General features: G+C 36.7%; 1 protein-coding gene across 1 annotated transcript in view; it reads right to left on the bottom strand.

The window, feature by feature from the left end:
• MMP16 (matrix metallopeptidase 16) overlaps positions 1–19666 on the bottom strand; it is a 265162-nt gene that overhangs the window by 35990 nt on the left and 209506 nt on the right. The window contains exon 7 of the mRNA XM_040995311.1: positions 7953–8091. Coding sequence (XP_040851245.1) covers positions 7953–8091 — 139 coding nt within the window. The remainder of the gene's footprint in view (positions 1–7952; positions 8092–19666) is intronic.

Here is a 19666-nt window from a genome sequence, read left to right as displayed (position 1 = left end):
CCCTCAAGAACAATCGTTTGTAAGCTGTCCAAAGAAATTGCTGGTTTATGAGTGTTTGTTTGAAATAAAGTAACCATGTAAGCCCTATGCATCATTTTTGAAATGACTCTTTTGTTTGCAATTTTCCAGTGCTACATATTTAGACATCTCTTCACTTTGATTCACTACTTTTGTATGCATTCGTTTTCTGGATTTTTATTATCCTTTTCTTTTCTACATCATTTATTTCAGTTCTGATTCTACAGGTAATTTTTTACTTCAGGAAATGAAACTGTCAAATAGAGCGATAAGTACTTCTTAAAGTTATTAAATGACAGTACAAAATGATTTTTGAGACAAATTTGACTACCTGATCTTGACTTACTGACTTTGACCAGTAATAGTTTCATTTTTCGAATAATTCCCAACTGCTGAATGAGACTCTGCCAGTTCAAATTTTAACATAGATATATCGAAATTATGATCATATAATCATCTGAATTGGAGCATGGCTAATAATTGGAAATGTAAACATCTGGCTTGATTACATTTAGGAAACATAGCTTCAGTTTTGGATCCACCTGCATGATGGTAAGACAGCTGACTCTCTGAATGTCTATCGTAAGTACAGTCAACCGCTGGAGGAAGTGTCTGACTTCTTTGAAGTACATTTTCTATTTCTGGATCTCTTTGACTATAGAAACCATCTATTGGACTTAGGTAAAGGAGAACTATACAGTGTTTACTGCCAGTTGTCAAGGAGGGGGCCAAGGAAGTCTACACAGACAGTCCAACTGTAAACAATGCCAAGCGATAGTCACAGAGGCCAAGTGAGGAGGCCAGTGGGCATTCAGAAACACAGCTGTGTTTTGGGCAGCTACCTCTGCATTAAAATGAAAGCAGTTACACTGCATAACCTTTTAACTGGCAAAGAGAAACATGGTGTAGCGGTTTTAAATGATCCTTTGACATTCATGGTTAATACAAATAGGTGGTAATTTGTTTCTGTCATTTGAGCAACGAGTTGTTCATTTATTTAGTCTTCTATTGGTATTTTACTGGGATGTTCTTCGCATTTGCCTTTGGTTTTGGTGGGCGCTATTCCTTTTCCCTCTCAAGAGAACATCTTTAAGTATTCTTTGCAAGGCAAATTTGGAAGAGGCATATTGTTTTAACTTTTCTTTACTGTGGAAAAATTTTATTTCATTTTCAAAGATAAAGGAAAGTTTTGCTGAATGTGTTATCCTGGGCTGACATTTTTTTTTTTTTTCTTTTAGAATCTGGAATATGTCACTCCATTCTTTTCTGCCCTGTAGAGTTTCCTGTGAGAGATCGCTTGTGAGTTTAATTGCCATTCCTTTATATACCAGTTGATTTTTTATAAGCTTGAATGTAAATGGCTTAACCTCATCAGTGAAACATCATAGATTAGTAGGCCGGATTTAAAAACAAAACCCATCTATTTGTTGTCTACAGAAGACATATTTCACCAAAAAAAATCAGCAGAAACTATAACTCATGGATGTTGATTTTTTTTTTTAGTTTCATGTCTTCAAAACACTTTTGTCTCATTAAATTCTATAATGACTCATAGATCATACAGTAACATCATTTTCTTCAAGAAGGTTCTTGATTTTCTTTTGCATTTCTTCAGCAACACATTAGTCATTCAGTAGTAATGTTATTTAACTTCATGGTGTTGTTAATTTCTTTTTTTTTCCTTCCTGTTGTTGATTTTGTATTATGACTTTTCATTTAAGGAAATGTATGGTAACGGTGTAATAGAGATTATCATATCCAGATGTGAGGATACAATACAGTATGCATCCCTAACTTCCAGACAAACATGGACTCCCATTGAAACTGTTTACTATATTTTGACAATAGGATGCTGGACTCTCTGCCCTTGTCCATGCCCACAAGGATAGACATATGAGTGTGTATGAAGAACTATACTATAGTAATGATATAGGGAACTCATTGAGAGGGGAGGGAATTGTGGAGGGGATTAAAGAAATCCCACAATCTATGGAACTGTATCATAAAATGGCAGTAATAATAAAAAGAAGTAAAAAAATTAAAAAACATAAACAAATCTTTCAAAAAACAGATCCTAAAAAGACCCTCCACATGACTAAATATTTGAGAAGAAAAACCACCCTTAAGTAGGTATGTATTTTCTGGAACATTGCTTTTTTTCATAAAAAACTTAAGTGTTCTCTTCTTATAGCAAACATGTAATTAAAAAGTGTAATAAAATAGTAAAGCATAAGTAAAAAATGAATAAAACTAAGGCTGGAATAATAATGAAGAGTACAAACATAAATATATAAAAGCAACATAAAATCACAGTAAGTAAATTATTTAAATGTTACCAAACCAATGTTACAACCTTTCCATTGTAGAAATAATTATTTGAAAGGTGGAGTTACAGAATAAGAGGGAGAGGACAGAAGGAGAGAAATTTCCATCCCCTCATTCAATTCCAACAGATGGCTGCAATGGATGAAGTAGGGATGGTTCGAAGGAAGAAGCCAAGAGTTGGAGCTTTTCCAGGTCTCCTGCATGGGTACAGAAGCTCTAGGACCTGAATGATCTTTTGCTGCTTTCTCATGTGCATTAGCAAGAAGCTGGATGGAAAGTAGAAGAGACAGAATCCAAACCAGCACACATAAGGGATGTTGGTCCCATATGCAACGTTACTCTCTATGCCACTGTGCCCGTCTCAGCAGCTAGTTGTTGTTGTTTTTTTGTTTTTGATGACAATGTAACTATGGTCCTAAATTTGCAATTTAAAATGCTTTAAATTGATTAATCCTGTACAAATAAAAGAATTTGAAACACACAAAAAAATATTTGGGTATAGCTCTCATGCAATAAAGATTTTATTTCTAAAGTATCAAATTGGTTAAGATTTGATTATGTTTGTGCCTGCCATAGTAGAGACCAAGTCAAAACAATAACCATCTTTTTATCCTGAGAAATCTGCTTTTGCCCCTTTCTGTTTCATCTCAGAGAACTCTTTGTGCCCAGGCAACCACTGACACACTCTCTGTCATTATATATCAGTTTTAATTCCCTAGAACTTTATATAAAGATTATAATACAGTATGTACTTTTGTTTAGTTTGAAATCTTTCTCCTTAGGAAAAAACATTATGAATTTCACCCATGTTGTAATGTTAATTACATTCCTCTTTATTTCTGAATATTACTCAGCATATATATGTCACCAGGTTTACCCATATGCTTCTCTTGAAAATATTTGAGTTATTTCTAGTTTTATATCAGTACACGTAAAACTGTTTTAAATATAAATGTAGAAGTCTTTTTTGAGTCATATGTTTTTATTTGTTTGGGTGAAATATTTAAGAATATGACCACTGGCATATTAGAATATTACCTAATATTTATGCATATAACTTTTCAAAAAATTGACATGGATTGGATATTGGGGTACCACAGGTGCCTCTTTTGAGTTATGGCCACTCAGCTTTCATTCCAGCTTCCTGTTAATGTGTCTAGGAGGAAGGTGATGATAACTGAGACACATTATCCCCTATTAATCAGGAGGGAGATCTGGCTCCTAGATTTGGCCTGACCAAGCGCCGCTATTTACAAATCATTTGGGGAGTGAACCAGTGGAAAGAATATGTTTCTCTTTCTGTCTGTCTCTTTCTGTCTGTACATTAAACAATTCAAAATCATACTGCTAAATTGAATTTTGGAAAAAGTATACAATTTTATATTCACATCAGCCATATATCCAAGTTCCAGTTCCTTCCGAATCTTGTGAATACCTCAAAGACTCATCTTAAATTTTTAGAGATGTATGGTGGGTATTGATTGTGGTTTTAATATATATTTTTCAATTGGCTTACAATGTTAAATATTTTTATGTGTTTGTTTCTCATATTTGGTTAATTTTTAAGAAGATTAACTAATTTGAAAGGAAGAGTTTCAGAGAATGAGAACCAGAGAGAAATATCTTCTACCCATTATTCCGCTATTGAAATGATCCAGGCCACATTTTTGAGTCAGCAACTCTATGTGGGTCTTCCATTTAGGTGGGAGGGATGGAAGGATTTAGATAAGCATTTAATGTCTTCCCAGGCAAACTAGCAAGGTGCTGTAGAAGAAACAAATTTTCAGAGACTCGAGGTGGTACCCCGATGTTACATAGTCATCCTAAGTGGTGGCTTAATTCACTGTGCAACATCTGCCTCCACTTGTCTAATTTTGTTCAAATATTTGATAATTATTAATAATTTCCTTTGCTTCTTTCCCACTACATTTTGAGATTGCCTATGTGTTACAGCAATTTCACAGTAAGTATGAGGGGACTTCAAGTTAAACTCCATGGAAATATATATTATCTTCTAGGATATTTTTGAAACTTTCTCAAAGGATTGCTAATACAGTGTCCTAGTATGTGATTTGTCATGATATTTTCATAAAAGTGTTTTTGAAAAGAAATGTTTGTTTTGATGAAATCTAATTTAACAACATTTGTTAATGGAGTGTGATTTGGTAAAATAAACTTTTATTTACGCGAAGGCAAGCAGCCTTTGTCTCCAACTATTTCTCCCCAGCAATGCTACAGTTTTAGCTCAGATACTAGGTTAGAAACATGCTAAGTTAATTTCTGTACATCAGCCAAGGCTTGGATTAGAATATATTTTACATGGACAATCGATGTTTCTGGTATCATATTTTGAATACAAGTGTCTTTTTACTAAATTTCTCCTGTTCTTTTAGTGGAAAAATTTTGAAATCAAAAGTTACTTGCATCTCTCTATCTTTCTCTTTCTTTCCCCACCTCTCCTCTCTCTTTCTCTATGTGCATATGCAAATATACACATAGACATATATATATATATACACACACACAATTTATTTTTGGACATTTATTCTGTTCCACTGATCTGTTCATTTCCATTCTTATGTGAATGCAACAATATTTTGGTTACTGTATTTAAAATGAGGCTTGAAATCAAGCAATATTTTCAAAGTGATTGTATTTACAGTGAGAGTTTTGGATATGATTTTGGGAATCGGCCTATTGTTCAAAAGAAGCTTGCAGAATCTTGATGGGAATAAAATCTAAGTTTTGTGACTGATTCTGTAAGAATGTATGGTATGTCTAGTTATTTAAGCTTTCTTTACCCTACTGCAGCAAAATTGTGTAGTTTTTAATGTATAGCTCATACACTTTTCTAAAGTTTGATGACATGATATTTAATATTTTTGAATACCATTTGTAAATGGCCTATCACAGGCTTTCAATTGCTTTGGTCTTCGTTAGTGTGTAATGTGTTGCTTGGACACTCAGCAACCTTACCTAATCATATAGCAAGGCAAACCCAACTATATTTTTAATCTATTTAATCTCTCATGAGTGATTACTATACTCTAGACTCCATTTAAGAGGTAAGTGAAAAAAAACTAATCATCAATAGCCTGTTTTACTGTAGTCCTTGATTTAAGAGCATTTCTTATATTAACAGTTATTTTTAAAAAGTATACAAACTGAGTATTAAATAGGAACCAAGCATGCAGCACAACTTAAAATAATTACAGCTTGGTCTTTACAGAAAACTGTGTCAAGCACTGGTTTAAGAGATTCAGGGCAAAGTAGTATATAAGGCAACACAAAAAGCAGTGTGATTCTGTTGCCTTTATACAGCTTGCATTCTAGAAGCAAGGATGTGGATAAGCAACAAAAAATAAGTGTCTGGTGTGTTACATGGGATGCAGAAAACTAAGATGAGAAGAGGAGCTGTCTGGAAGAAAAGGGCTATAGGTTGTCTTAGGGCTCCAAGTGCAAAAGGGCACCGACAGTCTCAGAATGGGCATTTTGAGGGCATAAGTATCATCAAGCCACATCGTCAAGTATGAACCACTGTGACTGTACATGTTTGTGAATGTATGAAAGAGAGCAGCTTCCCCCAGGAGCACACAATTCTGGAACTCTTTTTGACTTTCTTGCCAGACATGAGGTGGAGACCAGGAAAGAGGCTGGTCTTGCTCGGAGCAACAGGAATGATGAATACTTGATAAGTGAGACACAGTGACTATTGCTGTTAACACAGCAACCTAAGGAATCGGGTGAAAGAGTGCTTAGGGAAATTGATGAGCACATACTCTGCATCCGGTTCTGTTTCAGGACCTGAAGACACATTTGTGTGTGAGACAAGATGAGATTGTAGGTAATCTCAAATGTATACAGCTTGGAAGAAGGGGACACTGGCTACAAGCCTTTTACACTGGCTGCTGGAAGGTAAGGGAGAAAGTCAGGGCACCAAACCACAAGTGAGCAAGGAAAGCCCAAGTGAATAAAAGTGAAAGGGCCTGAGGCAGCCAGGAGCTGTCAGAACACTGATTTATGGCTGTGGCACTTTCTCCTCAGGCAGTTTTGTCTGAGAGCATTATTGTTGATCCTGTGATGAGACTGGTCCTCTGGAAACAGCCCTCAAGCTGGAGGCTACCCCGAGGTTATGCTTCTCTTCTTTTAGCTTCTATTACTCTTGGGACACGAGAAGGGTGAGGGCAAGGGGATTTCTCTCCAACTATTAGGCCCCTAAGATTTGCAACCTTTTAAACTGGTATCCTTGCTTTGCCCAAGGAGATACAGTGTGCTTAGATGCTCATTATAGAATAATGAAAGGGCAATAGTAGCAATCAGTAGTATTCCTACTAGTAAGAGCTGGTGATTGCTGAGTGCCTCCACGATCCCGAATTGTACTTGAAGGAGTAAAATGCGGTGCTCCCCATGATCCTGAAACTGCGAGTAACACAAACCTGGGTTTTCAGACGGAAAAACTGAGGCAAGCAGAACTGAGTCACTTCCCATTTCAGTCTGTAAGTTCAATTTCAATTCAGTTCAGTTCAATTTCGGCAATATGATCCCAGCTCTTACAACTCGTGTCACATTCTGCCTTTTTTTCATTAATGAGGTAAAACAGCTTCCTAAGCACCCATTTTCATTTCCTATGAGAAGTTTGAACCTCACTTGAAATATCACCAATGTCTTGAAAATGCTCTGTTCTTATTACCCTCATTATTACTACATTTCGTTTTCAGTTTGATTGTGAGAAAGATTGCTTCTGGTTTTTAGATCTTCCTTCCCGAGCCTCAGGTTCTATTACTGTCTGAGCTCATTGAGACCTTGAATAATGCACTCCTTCATATTATTTCTCTCCTTTAACTTTCTGCAGCTTCAGCACAAATAGGGTCTCTTAGCAACTCCCTCTGGCCTTCGGTCTAATCCATCTCTTGGCCATGAGTTCTCCACAGAGATCAAAGGTTCACACTTTGGAATGTTAGCCATGTTGAGGATGGAATAACAGGCTGTGTGCTAAGTTCCTGCTCGTGCATCATCTCAGTATCGTGTGCCAGACATTTAGTTGTATGTGTACTACTGAAATTGCACACTCATATACATTTCAGATAGCAAATTCCATAGTACTGAAAAGTGAGTACAATTTTTCCATTCTTCCATGTTTTCTGCTTTTAGCAGCCAGAAATTTCTTCATTTACTAAACCATGAGACTCATCAAATTCAGTGAAGTTTCAGAGATTACAGCTGAAAATGCACCAACAGAATTTTTTAGAAAGAACGAAAACGAAACACATGAAATAAAACAAAGACAGTAAAATGCAAACGAGTGGACTGAAATACCTTGATTGCTGGAGGTATGGCTACTCATTTATTTTCTTTCTTAAGTCAAATCTAACAGTTCTAAGAAAGTAAAATATACATGAGAATACTGCAAGAGAAAACAAACTTTAAAATCAAAAAAATATCTATTTCAGTTATATATCCATGTAAAGCCCATATAAAGTTGTTTTTGCATAATTCATTAGCCGCCTACTAGAGAGCTTTGACTCATGCCTGCTCTGTGCGTAGCTGGTACAGGAACTTGGGCAAAACATTTGAAATACAATACTGCCAGGCATGGAGAACAACCTTACCTTTAAAGAAGACAAAATTCCCGTCACTGTTTTCATAAACTGCGTCAATACTAGGAGGTAAGCCCCGCCAGAAGTAAGTAATTTGCATAGGATATCCATCCATTACTCGGTTGTTTCTTACTCGCCAAAACCACTGGTCCTGCAAAGAAAGCAACGGCAACTCTCAGCAGACAAGTAGGCCTCCCTGGCATTTAACTGTAGCATGGTTGGTTTTATTTATTGATTTTTCTCTAAGCCAAGCTAATCTTGTCATCTTTGTGTTGCAACAAAACAGAGAAATAGCTAAACCACTGTGAATTCAGAGTAAACCCCTCAATCTATAATTTATGTTGTGTGATTAAAGACAAACGCTACCATCACTGCTCTCTGCGTTTTACCTGACATCCACAACCTCCTAGGCGGATAGAGGTAGCACACAAAATTTCTTCCCAGATTTTGGATGCGAGTCATCTTGAATAAGAGAGCAGTGCTGTGACCACACATGCATGGTAGCATTTCCAGACATGTGCGAAATCTATAGCCCAAATGTGGGGGATTGAAATGGAGAGACTATCTTTTTATAAACCAGTGTTAGACTTTTTGTTCCCAGTAACTTTAACCAGTGCACTCTCTTATCAGTGAATATCTGTCCCAGTTTGGTCAAACGTAAATAAATGTTAGAGATATACTCAGAAAAAATAATCATTATGGATTTGAGATGGTTTGTTTCTTTTATCCACTCTTGTAATATGCTTTAATTCATTCAATCCCAGCACAAGTTATTCTGTTTTATAAGTACCCTCACCTCTACTAAGTATGTGGCTTGGCTCATATTAGGTATTTATAATTAGGTTGTAGAACATATCAAAGAAAACAAAAAGGACATAACTTAAATTATAATTTCCTATTTCATTTCAAACTTTGGAATGGACTGAAGAAACTAGTCAATATTTTTTTAATATTACAAAGGCATGCATATTTTCAAACTGGTTTCACTTACATGTGGGAATTAAAGTGTAAAAACCAAGCAAAATGGAAGAAATGCCTCTAGATATCAGTATTGCTCAGTTTTCTAAACAGTGTTTTAGACCCTTGTCGCATCAATTGAGTTTTAATGATCTATTTACCTAAAATTTACTGCATATTGGAGAGATGGACATTTTAATATGAGTATTGTTTATATCTGTGGTCCATATTTCCACTATAATACTGTTTTTGGGTTTTAAATTGTCAAACTTGTTATTTGATGAAGTAGTAAGCCATTTACTGCAAATTTAGAATATTCTTTCTCAAAAAAAATACAAAAGAAAATGGAGAAAGATGGTGGTGAAAAGAGAGAGTGAAGGAATATTATATTCTGAGAACAGCATCTACAAATCACAATGGATCTGCTAAGAATAATTAAAATATTTTTTATTGGCTTGCAGTACATCATTATTTCACTTTGTTTCAAATTTCTGTACACATAAACATTATCTTGAATGTTATCTATTTCTTCAAATTTAGGTATTAGTGGTTTATGATAGGACTTTTCTATGCTTTTGCTAAGGATAGGTTAGCATGATTGCTAGCTTTCCCAGGAGTCTAGGATTCATCAGTTATTGACATATTCTCTCCCTCTGTGTTTTTCTCTCTCAGTCTCTCTCTCACTCTCTCTCACACACACACAAACACACACGCATGCACACACACACACACACACACATCTGAAACATTTTGGATTTAGTTAATACTATAAGAAATATGTTTTTCATCTAAATCAATCAAAAGCCTGCTTTGTTAGCAGCCTTTAACTGATTGGCTTTTATGTTACTCTGCGTGAGTTGGCCTCTGAGTTACCTACTTTATTTACAAATAAAGGAGAAAGGGAAGTACTTAATGGTTCTGATTTTAAAATGTTACATTTCTGTCCACTAATAATTGTCAAATTTGACATACTTAAAATTCATTGAGTTTATGACAAGGCAATACACAAAACACAACATGAATCCTGAATTACACAGAAAGGATTTTCTTGGAGTGAAATGGCAGCTTCTGATTGTTACTGCTATTGTTATAGTGCTATAAGTTAACCCTACTCCTCTGCTTAACATTCTGTTCAATTTTGCCTGGGGTTCACTGCTTCCTTCTCAGATTTTAGATGTACGATGGTTTTCCCCATGCATCTCTGTCAGCACAAGATTTCCTTACATTATTAACCCTTTTTGATGTTTTTCTTGTTACTAGGTGGCCTAAATTAATAAACATCTTGAGCCACATAGAATAGATGAAGTATAGTTATGTTATAAAAAAAATAAGAGTAATACAGGAAGACATGAAGAACAAGGTTTATGGTTAATGGAATATGAGGCAGATTATATTTTGTTCATTGAAAACAAAATAACCTTTGTTCTAACCACAACAAAGGATTTTAACTGTTAAAACTATCAAATCATCCAGAAAGACAGGTTTATTTAACTGCTGTAAACCATGTGCCAAAGCCAACTAAAATTACTATCATCTAGCAGTTATAAAGGATAGCCAAAACAATTATTTGTAGAAAACTGAACCATACTTTAAGCTGGATTCTTGGAAGGAACTTGGTGATAAAACCTTGATTGTATTTTAACTCGTCTCAAAGAAGTACAACATGTTGCAATAAACAAGACATGAATATAGATAGGAGCTAGTGACTCCTTGGAGCAGAAACAGTACAGCCTGAAAATAGAGCTACACCATCAGCTTGCCACTATTGAAAATTAATGAAAGTTCTGTCTCGAAGTAAGCATAATCCATTTGCACAGATTGAAAAGGTGATGTGGAACCAAGGATGAATTCACAATCATTTCCTGTTGGCTGCAGTATTGACGGAATCACAAAATAATATTCAGGTAAAGTCTCTGGTCAGATTATACATAAATCCTCAGTTATGCAGAAAACATTGTGTCACAAAGGTTAAAATCAATTGCATGGTGGGCCTGGCAGCGTGGCCTAGCGGCTAAAGTCCTCGCCTTGAATGCCCCGGGATCCCATATGGACGCCGGTTCTGGCTTCGGATCGGCATAGCATCAGCCATTGCACTTAGGGAGTGAATCATCATACGGAAGATCTTTCTCGCTCTCTCTCCTCCTCTCTGTATATCTGACTTTCCAATAAATAAATAAATCTTTTTAAAAAATCAATTGCATGGTCATTACGGATGGCTAATTCAGAATTGGGATTGTAAATGATCAATAAAGAATATTGTAAATGACGTTTATAGGTGAAACTTTCCCTGGCCACTTCAGTTCAAACCCTCAGGCCATTGAAACACATCTGCTGCCACCCATCAGTTCCCTTTCCTGATTGGTTTTCCATTCATGGCACTTATCGCTGCTTTTTATCATAGCCATTTTATTTTCTTGTTGTTGTTCATCATTTTTCTACTACAAAATAATCTCTATGATCACCATGTAGTTTGCTTCTTTTCACTTATAGTTCTCACTTCCAGAAAGGATTTTTCATTTTGTAGATATTCCAAAAACATCTCTGGAACAGAACACCACTTAGGAGAAAAGATAAAAGTTATAGTGAGTGAAACTTTTAGAAGCTAAAGATTTAAAATTAAATCTTGGTTTATTTACCTTCTATGGTCAAAATACTTAATTATTTTGAAAAGGTCAAAACTGCGGAGGTAGCAAGTGTACAAAATTTGTACTTGAATAGGCAGATAGTTAACACAAATTCCGGCTTCTAGAAGTGTATGATTATTTAAAGGCCTTTGGTTCCTGGAAGAAAAATGGATTTGCTTTCACATTACTGAATAACGTCAATTTGGTACTGGCCTTGGATGTGAAGGGAAGATGAAGAACCTCTACAGGCTCTATACTGAAATATTCCTGTTGCTGCTGGCCTCTTTTTTCTTCAACCCTCATAAAAAAAGAGGTGGCATGAGATATAACAACCATCATCACAAAAGACATTTGCAAAATCAACTTAGAAATATTAGTGCTCCACTGGGATTTTCTACTTAAACACTCACACTGAAGATGCAACTATGATAGCCTTGCATGCAAACTCATCTTTCCATGAACCATATCTAGCGGAGACCCTTCCGTTTACAGGGAGAAGTCCACAAGTAGCTCACAATGTACACTGTGATACACAAACATATAGGAGAAAATCAATTTCCTTTGCTTCTATCTCCTCTAAAATTCTGGCTTAAAGCAGCATATTGTTTGTTGAGTCCTACATGGTAAAAGTGCCTCTTGTTGCTGAATATGAAATGATCACATTACTGATCTTACTATAGACCTTGAGATTTATAGGATATCTTTTTTAAAAGTAGGTACAACACGTTCTATTGATCTCTTCTGCAATACATATAAGGCACTTTTAATTTAATCAATCGTTTGTTTTAAGTCTATGAATTTCTCACCTATCTCAACCTGAATATTGCAAATCACCAGTTGTTGTCCAGGCACTCCGCTAATAAGCCAGCTTGTCTTCCTCAAGTGTTCCTCTTTTCTCAAATAGCATCTCAAATCTTTGTATTCCATTCCATCAGCACTACCATCAGCTAAGTCTGAGCTGCCATTCTACGGCACTGGGACAACAGCAGAACTGAAAGAGCTCCTGCTGCAAATTGGAATTCACCCTTGGGCCTTGGCTTCTGGCTCTCACTCAGCAAGTGGCAGCCACAGTGCTCCAGTGACAGAACCATCCTTTGGGCTTCTTCAGGAAACAAAGTTCTTCACCTCCTTTTCCTGAAAGCAGCTTGTTCTACTTTGAATGTTCTTTCCCTTTCTCAAAATCTTCACTTGATGAACCGTGAATCATACGTTAGTTCTAAGCTGAAATATCATTTCCAAAAAAAGTTTTTCCTTGCCTCTCAACTGAAATTAGGTAACACAATGCTATGATCTAAAGGTTTGAATCTTCTTAAAATTCATACATGGAAATACTAAACCATAGGGTTATGATATTGGCTTTGAGGGATTTATACTACCCAAGATTGATACGATTATCGACTTTACCCACATTTTACTCATTTTTATATGCATGTGGCAGCATTTATGCCAATGTTAACACTAACCATGCGCTTTTTCAATGCAACCATATGTCGTTTATCAGCTTCATTAAGTGATTCAGCTTTGTATTAGTGATGGTTTGCAAAAAGCTATTATATGAAACTTGATATTAATGAGCTACATGGAATAGCTATGCGTTTGAAGATCATTGAATCAACTATGAAGTATAAGCATATAGAAACCAAGCCTGTTAAACCAGAATCTAATGATGGATTGACACAGGAAGCCCCTGGAGCCTGGATTGTCCGCAGTCAGCTCTGGCTGTTGCAGGTTTTTAGAGAGTGAATCACTCAATGAAAATCTCTCTTTCTCGATCTCTCCTTCTCTTTGTAACTCTGCCTTTCAAATAAATGCATCTTAACATAAATTATTAATCTTCCTTGTAATAACCATATATATTTGTTATTTTCAATCATGTTACAACCTGGAGGGGAAAGTGGGCAGGCACAAAGGGGAAAGGAGAAAGGATTGTTATACTTAAAAAACTACATCAAGGAAAATAATAACAATGATTTAAAAATATATAATAAAAAAGGAATAGCAAATCGTGTGATATGTAAAACTTGTAATACATGTTTATTTGAACATACCATATAGGAGGTAGGAATACAACATTCAGGATTATTGCAAGTGAATTTTGAATTCATTAATTAAATGTCATTCTAAAGTATTTGGATTTATTGTATGTAGAAACAATTGAATAAGGTAGTGTTGACAGGAAAAAGCAGAGCGATTTACATTGAATTAGCTTCAATAATTTTTCAACACTGAGAAAGACAAGTAAGATTATAACTACAAAATGTATCTGGCTATTGTGTCAGAAGAGCTGACACACTGACTTGAGATAGCTAAACATTAATGGAAAATTGATTCAGAGCTGCCATCAGAACAAACGTTTTCACTAAGGTAATCACAAACATCTGAAATGATTTTGAGTACCCATCAAAATTGACCAGATGTAATTCTGGGAGAAATAATACAACAATTGGTTCATCAGTTTTGATAGTGTTTGTAATTAAAAAAAATTGAAAGAAAAATCACTATAGTAGAGGAAGTAAGGGAAATATCAATCAGTGACCTTTAAATAACTTTGTAATTCACAATTTGTTCATACCCTTCAGTGTTGTTTTTTTTTTTTCAAAAGAATCTATCGTTTACCAATTTGCTTCACAAATGTAAATAGTTTGATAACTAAAATGTATAGTGGCAGTATTTGGCCCGGTGGGTATAATGTCAGTTAAGATGCCAACATTCTATCTTAGAGTTCCTGGGTTCCATGTCTGTGGCTACTGACTCCAGCCTCCTGTTAATGCTGATCTCTGATCGTGGGAAACAAGCAAGGTGGCTCTTGGCCACTCCATGGATTCCTGCGTTGTGTTTCTAGGTCTGTGAGCATTTGGGGAGGAAACGAAGGCATGAGAATTATCTCTGAATCTTCCTCTTTCTCTTGACTTTACCAATAAGACAGAAAATAAACATATGGAGTCATTCACAGAAGAGTTACTATAGTCAGAATTTTTTTTTTAACCAGTGCCATTTATGTTTTAACTTTCATGGCTACCAAGAATTAAAAAATCCTTATTTTTTAGATCAACTTACATGAAAACTGAATATAGAAAAGTTATTATCACTTGGTAGCTATTTAATTTTGGCGTGTAAAATCATTGTGAAAGTTGAGAATTCATAATTGCACAATGTTAATAACACAAATATGAATTTTAACAAATACTACATTTCAAATCACAAATAATGAATCATAATGAATAATTACCAGACAGAACCATGCACTGCCTGAAGTACAGCAAGGACTCAGGAAGAAGTGAAGGATAAATCATGATGAATTATTCTCTTTTTGGCCTTTTCACCATTCTGATGGTTGTTTGAATCTTCACAGTTTTAGAAAGCTCTTGGTGATGTTTGTCATGAACAAGAGAACAATTCAGTAAAAGTTGCACCACCAAGTCTGAATTTAGGGACACTGCAGATGAAAAGTGTACTGATGGGCACCAGGCAGCTTTGCTTTTGGGTATTCTTTGGTATATAAGAGTCATGGGTCCTGGCATGCTGATATAAACTTTAGAACATATAGTTAAGTGTTGGAAACATAAAAGGAAGTCCCTTCCGGTAAATCAGGAGTTCTAAACAAAAAAGGAACAGCACAGCATCATCAACATATCTTTAATAGTATATATTCATTTTAGAGTGGTGGGGAAATTGCAAAGTTTGTGTGCAATGCTTTATGGCTGTTTCCATAAAACAGAAACTACCGTTTAATGAATATAATGAATGGGAAAATGGCTATCATTAGAGCACATCTGAAGAACTACCATCTTTTTATTATTGATCTATGATGTTTATTTACAATCACAACTGTATACATTTTTATCATATAGGACTATTTTTACCCAAAGCACATAGGGCAGTGTTTCAACCAAATTTATTACCACCCTATATAAAGTTGTCTTCTTAATTGATTTTTATCAAAGCATCATGTTTTGTTTCTATCTTTATACAATTATTCTCTAAAATTATTAACCTTATTGGTTCACCTGTTTCTCATCACAGTATACATCTCACCTGTCTTATTACAGCGCTGCAACAGGGCCGGGCAGTTTTCGTTAAATGGGTGACCCAAGGCCTTAGACCCCCACACCCATGTTGGAGACCCGGAAGAAGCTTAGAGCTCCTGGCATCAGATTGGCGTAGCTTACGTCCAACTGCTATGGCCACATAGGGAATGAACCAGCAGAGGGAAGACCCTTCTCTCTGTATATCTCCTTCTCTCTGTAAATCTGCCTTTCCAAATAAAATAAAATAAATCTTAAAATCTTACAATTAGTAAAGGCCCAATCCAGGTATTGTAGGGTCTTCGAACCAGAATATTCTTGTCTCACAGGGAAGAATTTCCATGTGGACACAGTTGAGTTTTAAAGCAAAATTTATTAGCAAAGCTGAAAAGAGAAACTCCCATCCTAGTGACAGGAGGGAGCTTCAAGAGAGAAAAGAACTCATACCTCCTGCCACCGTGACAGGAGAGACAGAAAAACACCCCAGGCCTCTGCCGTCGTGGCTGGGGAAAGACACAAAAAATCCCAAACCTCCTGCCATAGGGGCAGGAGAAAAGAAAGAAAAAACCCAAATTATTTTTTAAAAGTTTTCCTCAAGGGGGTTTCTCCATAAACAAAGGAGAATTCCTGGTTTCCATGGTACCTGGCATTGGGACAAAAATGCCCCAAAAGGTGTTACTGGTGAACTTCCTCAGTTTGTAATGATAAAAAGACCAGTCTGATGCTACTCCCTTGGCATGGGCTGGAAATGGAATTGGGCTGGCATTTATTTGTAGAATTTGATACGTTTAATGCAGCCTTGCCTCTTGGGGAAGCGTATTCTTGATATGTCAAATATGCACTTGTCTCTTGGGAGAAATGTGCTCTGGGGAATCCAAGACATGGTGGAGAAAGTACCATTTATATCTGAGAAAAAATGATGACTCAGGAACCCAGAATACCCTAACTGCCTACTACCCAGTCTGACCGCTCTCTCACAGGCACACATGTGGGGGCAATATTTATTTAAAATAACACCTCATCCTCCTCAAGGCCTCTTCGTGCCTTCCATTGTTCTGGGAGTCTTCAAGGAGTTCATGGAGCATTCACATTTTCAAAAAGCTTGTGCATAGACTTTAAGATTGTATATAAAAATAAACATTCCTTTAAATTATGTTCTTATTTGAAAAGCAGAGAGACAGATACCCCGCAGATGGAAATCTCCTGTTTACTTCTGCAATGCCCTAAACAGCAGTCTGGGTTAGACCACAGTAAAGATACAGGAGCTCGATTTGTATCTCCCAAATAGATGGCAGGAAAGTAAATACTTGAGCCATCAAAGCTGCCTCCATTAGTATCCCTCCGCCAGAAACTGGAGTTGAAGGAAAATCCAGGCATTGAACTCAGGCACTCTGATCCGGGATCCAGCATGCTGCTAGCCATCCTAAATGTCCTTGTGCAACTAGCGTCTTTAATTCTATTTTTCAGTTGACATTCTGTAGTGCCTTCATTTTCAGTAGTTCCTGTAATATTGGTCAATGCACCATAATTGGCTCATGTTGAGAAAACCGAAGAAAGGAAATTCTTCAAGATATGAAAAAAGGTTGAACCAGAGCAACTGAGTGCATTTATTATATCTTGGTAATCTGATATTATTAAATATATTATATTGAACGAAAATGATGAATCATCAATTGACCATATCAAACAGCTCTTAGCAGTTGTGGAACAGGAGGCAGGTGCTGGGAGTCAGAGGTTTGCATAGCAGAGAATGGACCACAGGGATTTATTTATTTATTTTTTTCCTTTCAAAGGGACACACAGTTACTTGTCAACAAATTAAATGTTAAAAGTCTAGGTTGAATTAAAGACTTGCTCCTAAGAGATAAAGGTAGATAGCTCCAGAATATTCCCAAGAAACTACAAAGTAAAACCTCTGCAAGATTCCTAAGCGACTTCGTCTCAGAGTTCACAAGCAGGTGTTGCCATAACAGAAGAGACTAATCCTCATTATCATGGCCTAATTGCTTTATGCTAATATGCTCTGGGATGCATTCCTCCCGTTGCCACTGTTCTGTTGAGTTTATTAAACACGGAGTTCAAAAGGTAAGCGCCCTTCCTTACACTCGAAGAAGCAACTCTTCTACAAGCAACTCTGTGCGCAGTTCAGTAGTTGTAAAGTTCTAAGCAGTCCTGAGGGAAGTGGGGTATCAAGTGTGTTTCTGATTCACTTCGATCAAGTGGAACAAACAGGGATTTTACATACAACTTGATTATTATTGAAAAAAAGAATAAATGGAGACATCTCTGCAAAATAAGAATAAATAAATAATCCTTAATCATTCAGCCAAATAGTGGATCCTTGAACAATTGATAGTCAAATAAATTTAAAAATTGTTCTGAGGCTCTGTGGCGCGCTCTTGAAGCACCGTGGTTGCCATGGAGCAGGTAGCCCAGTACCTCAGGGAGGACGGGCAGCCTTGGAGGCTGCAGGTGCCGTGCACCGACACCCAAGTCCTCAAGAACCTGCTGGCCAGTGTGGCACGCATGAAGGAGCTGCCAGGACCCTGGGAGGCACAGCACCAGCCGGCGGTGGGTGACCACGAGGCCTGGGATGGTGGTGATGAAGACAGTACAGAAGAAAAAACAATGCTGATAACGCTGCAGAACGGCCAAAACTGTCCTCATCTTCACCCTGACAGTAGCTTTTCTGACATTTTAGAAACTGTTTTTGTATCCATTATCATGACTGATACTTAAAAAAGATGTGGGCTCTGACTGGAAAAAGTGTTTCTTTGTTTCCCAGGATAATTTTGCCAAAGAGACAACTATGGAAGAAAGAGAAAATTATTGAAAGAGAAAACTATTGAAGAAAGATAAAACAGTTTGTTTAGAAGTGAAGTTTGTTTTCACAAGTGTGAAATCCAGGTCGTTGAAATAAAATAGAATACTACAGTGAAGCTGTTGAAATTCAATAGACTACTTACTAGTATATAGAAATCCTCTAAGTTGCCAATTGAACTTTTGTTTTCTGTATTAAAAACCATTGTTAGATTGGCATAGCTGCACTTTTAGCTTCTGTTATAAAAAGTGCAGGTCATGGTTCCTGAGCAGTGACACTGAAAGGAACTGGCCTGAGCCAAATGGTGAAAGTTGGATGTTAGGTGGTATGCTATCAGTTGTTTAGAAGAAACCCAAGGGATAGAATAATGAAGAGAAAGAAGAGTCCTTGAAAGAAACCGATGGAAATCTTAAATTCACATGTGCACCCAGTGTCCAGCCACGTAGAGGTGACTCACTCAATGGCTTGGACATTACACTTGTGTCAAGTGTCCAGGCACCCAGAGGTGACCTATTCGTTCAATGGCCTCAAAGTTACACCTGTGCCTGGTGTCCAGCCACCCAGAGGTGACCAATTCATTCAATGGCATGGACTGCTATTTCTCAGTGTCTTATACCTTGAGAGGCTTAAGGCATGTGGTTTCTGTACTTTGATATGGTACACCTATAAGTACCAATAAAAGGCCTTAAGTAAACAATCTGTGTTGATAATAACATGGATAGTTCCTTTTCTCCTGTAGCCATACTTTGTTTTTCTTAAGAAATTATTAAATCCCTTTATTTATATATGTATATAACAAAAATACATCTGAGTGTGTATTCTTTTGTATTTGTAAAGGAGACTGGGGCATTTTTGTTTACTGAGCGTCTTCTTGCAGTAAAGTACATAGCAAAAATGCAAAGAAATCAAATAGCATATGCCTAAGAAATGTGAATGCTGGGCCCAGTGTAGTAGCGAGGTAGCTAAAGTCCTCACCTTACACACGCTGGGATCCCATGTGGGCACTGGTTTATGTCCTGGTGGCCCCATTTCCCATCCCACTCCCTGCTTGTGGCCAAGGAAAGTAGTGGATGATGACCTAAAAACTTGGAACCCTACAACCGCGTGGAGACCCAGAAAGAAGATCCAGGCTCCTAGCTTTGGATCAGCTCAGCTCTAGCCATTGCAACCACTGGGAGAGTGAATCAGCATATGAAGGATCTTTCTGTCTTTTCTCTGTATATCTGACTTTTCAATAAAAATAACTCTTTTTTTTTTTTTTTTTAAGAAATAAACCTGGCGCCATGCCCTAACAGCTAA

The sequence above is a fragment of the Ochotona curzoniae genome, unplaced genomic scaffold (genome assembly GCF_017591425.1).
Source record: "Ochotona curzoniae isolate NIBS_2020 unplaced genomic scaffold, NIBS_Ocur_1.0 contig_1071, whole genome shotgun sequence".
NCBI classification, from domain to species: Eukaryota; Metazoa; Chordata; class Mammalia; order Lagomorpha; family Ochotonidae; genus Ochotona; species Ochotona curzoniae.
Note: the sequence above shows the minus strand (reverse complement) of the source record. Positions and strands in the feature narration are given on the sequence as shown.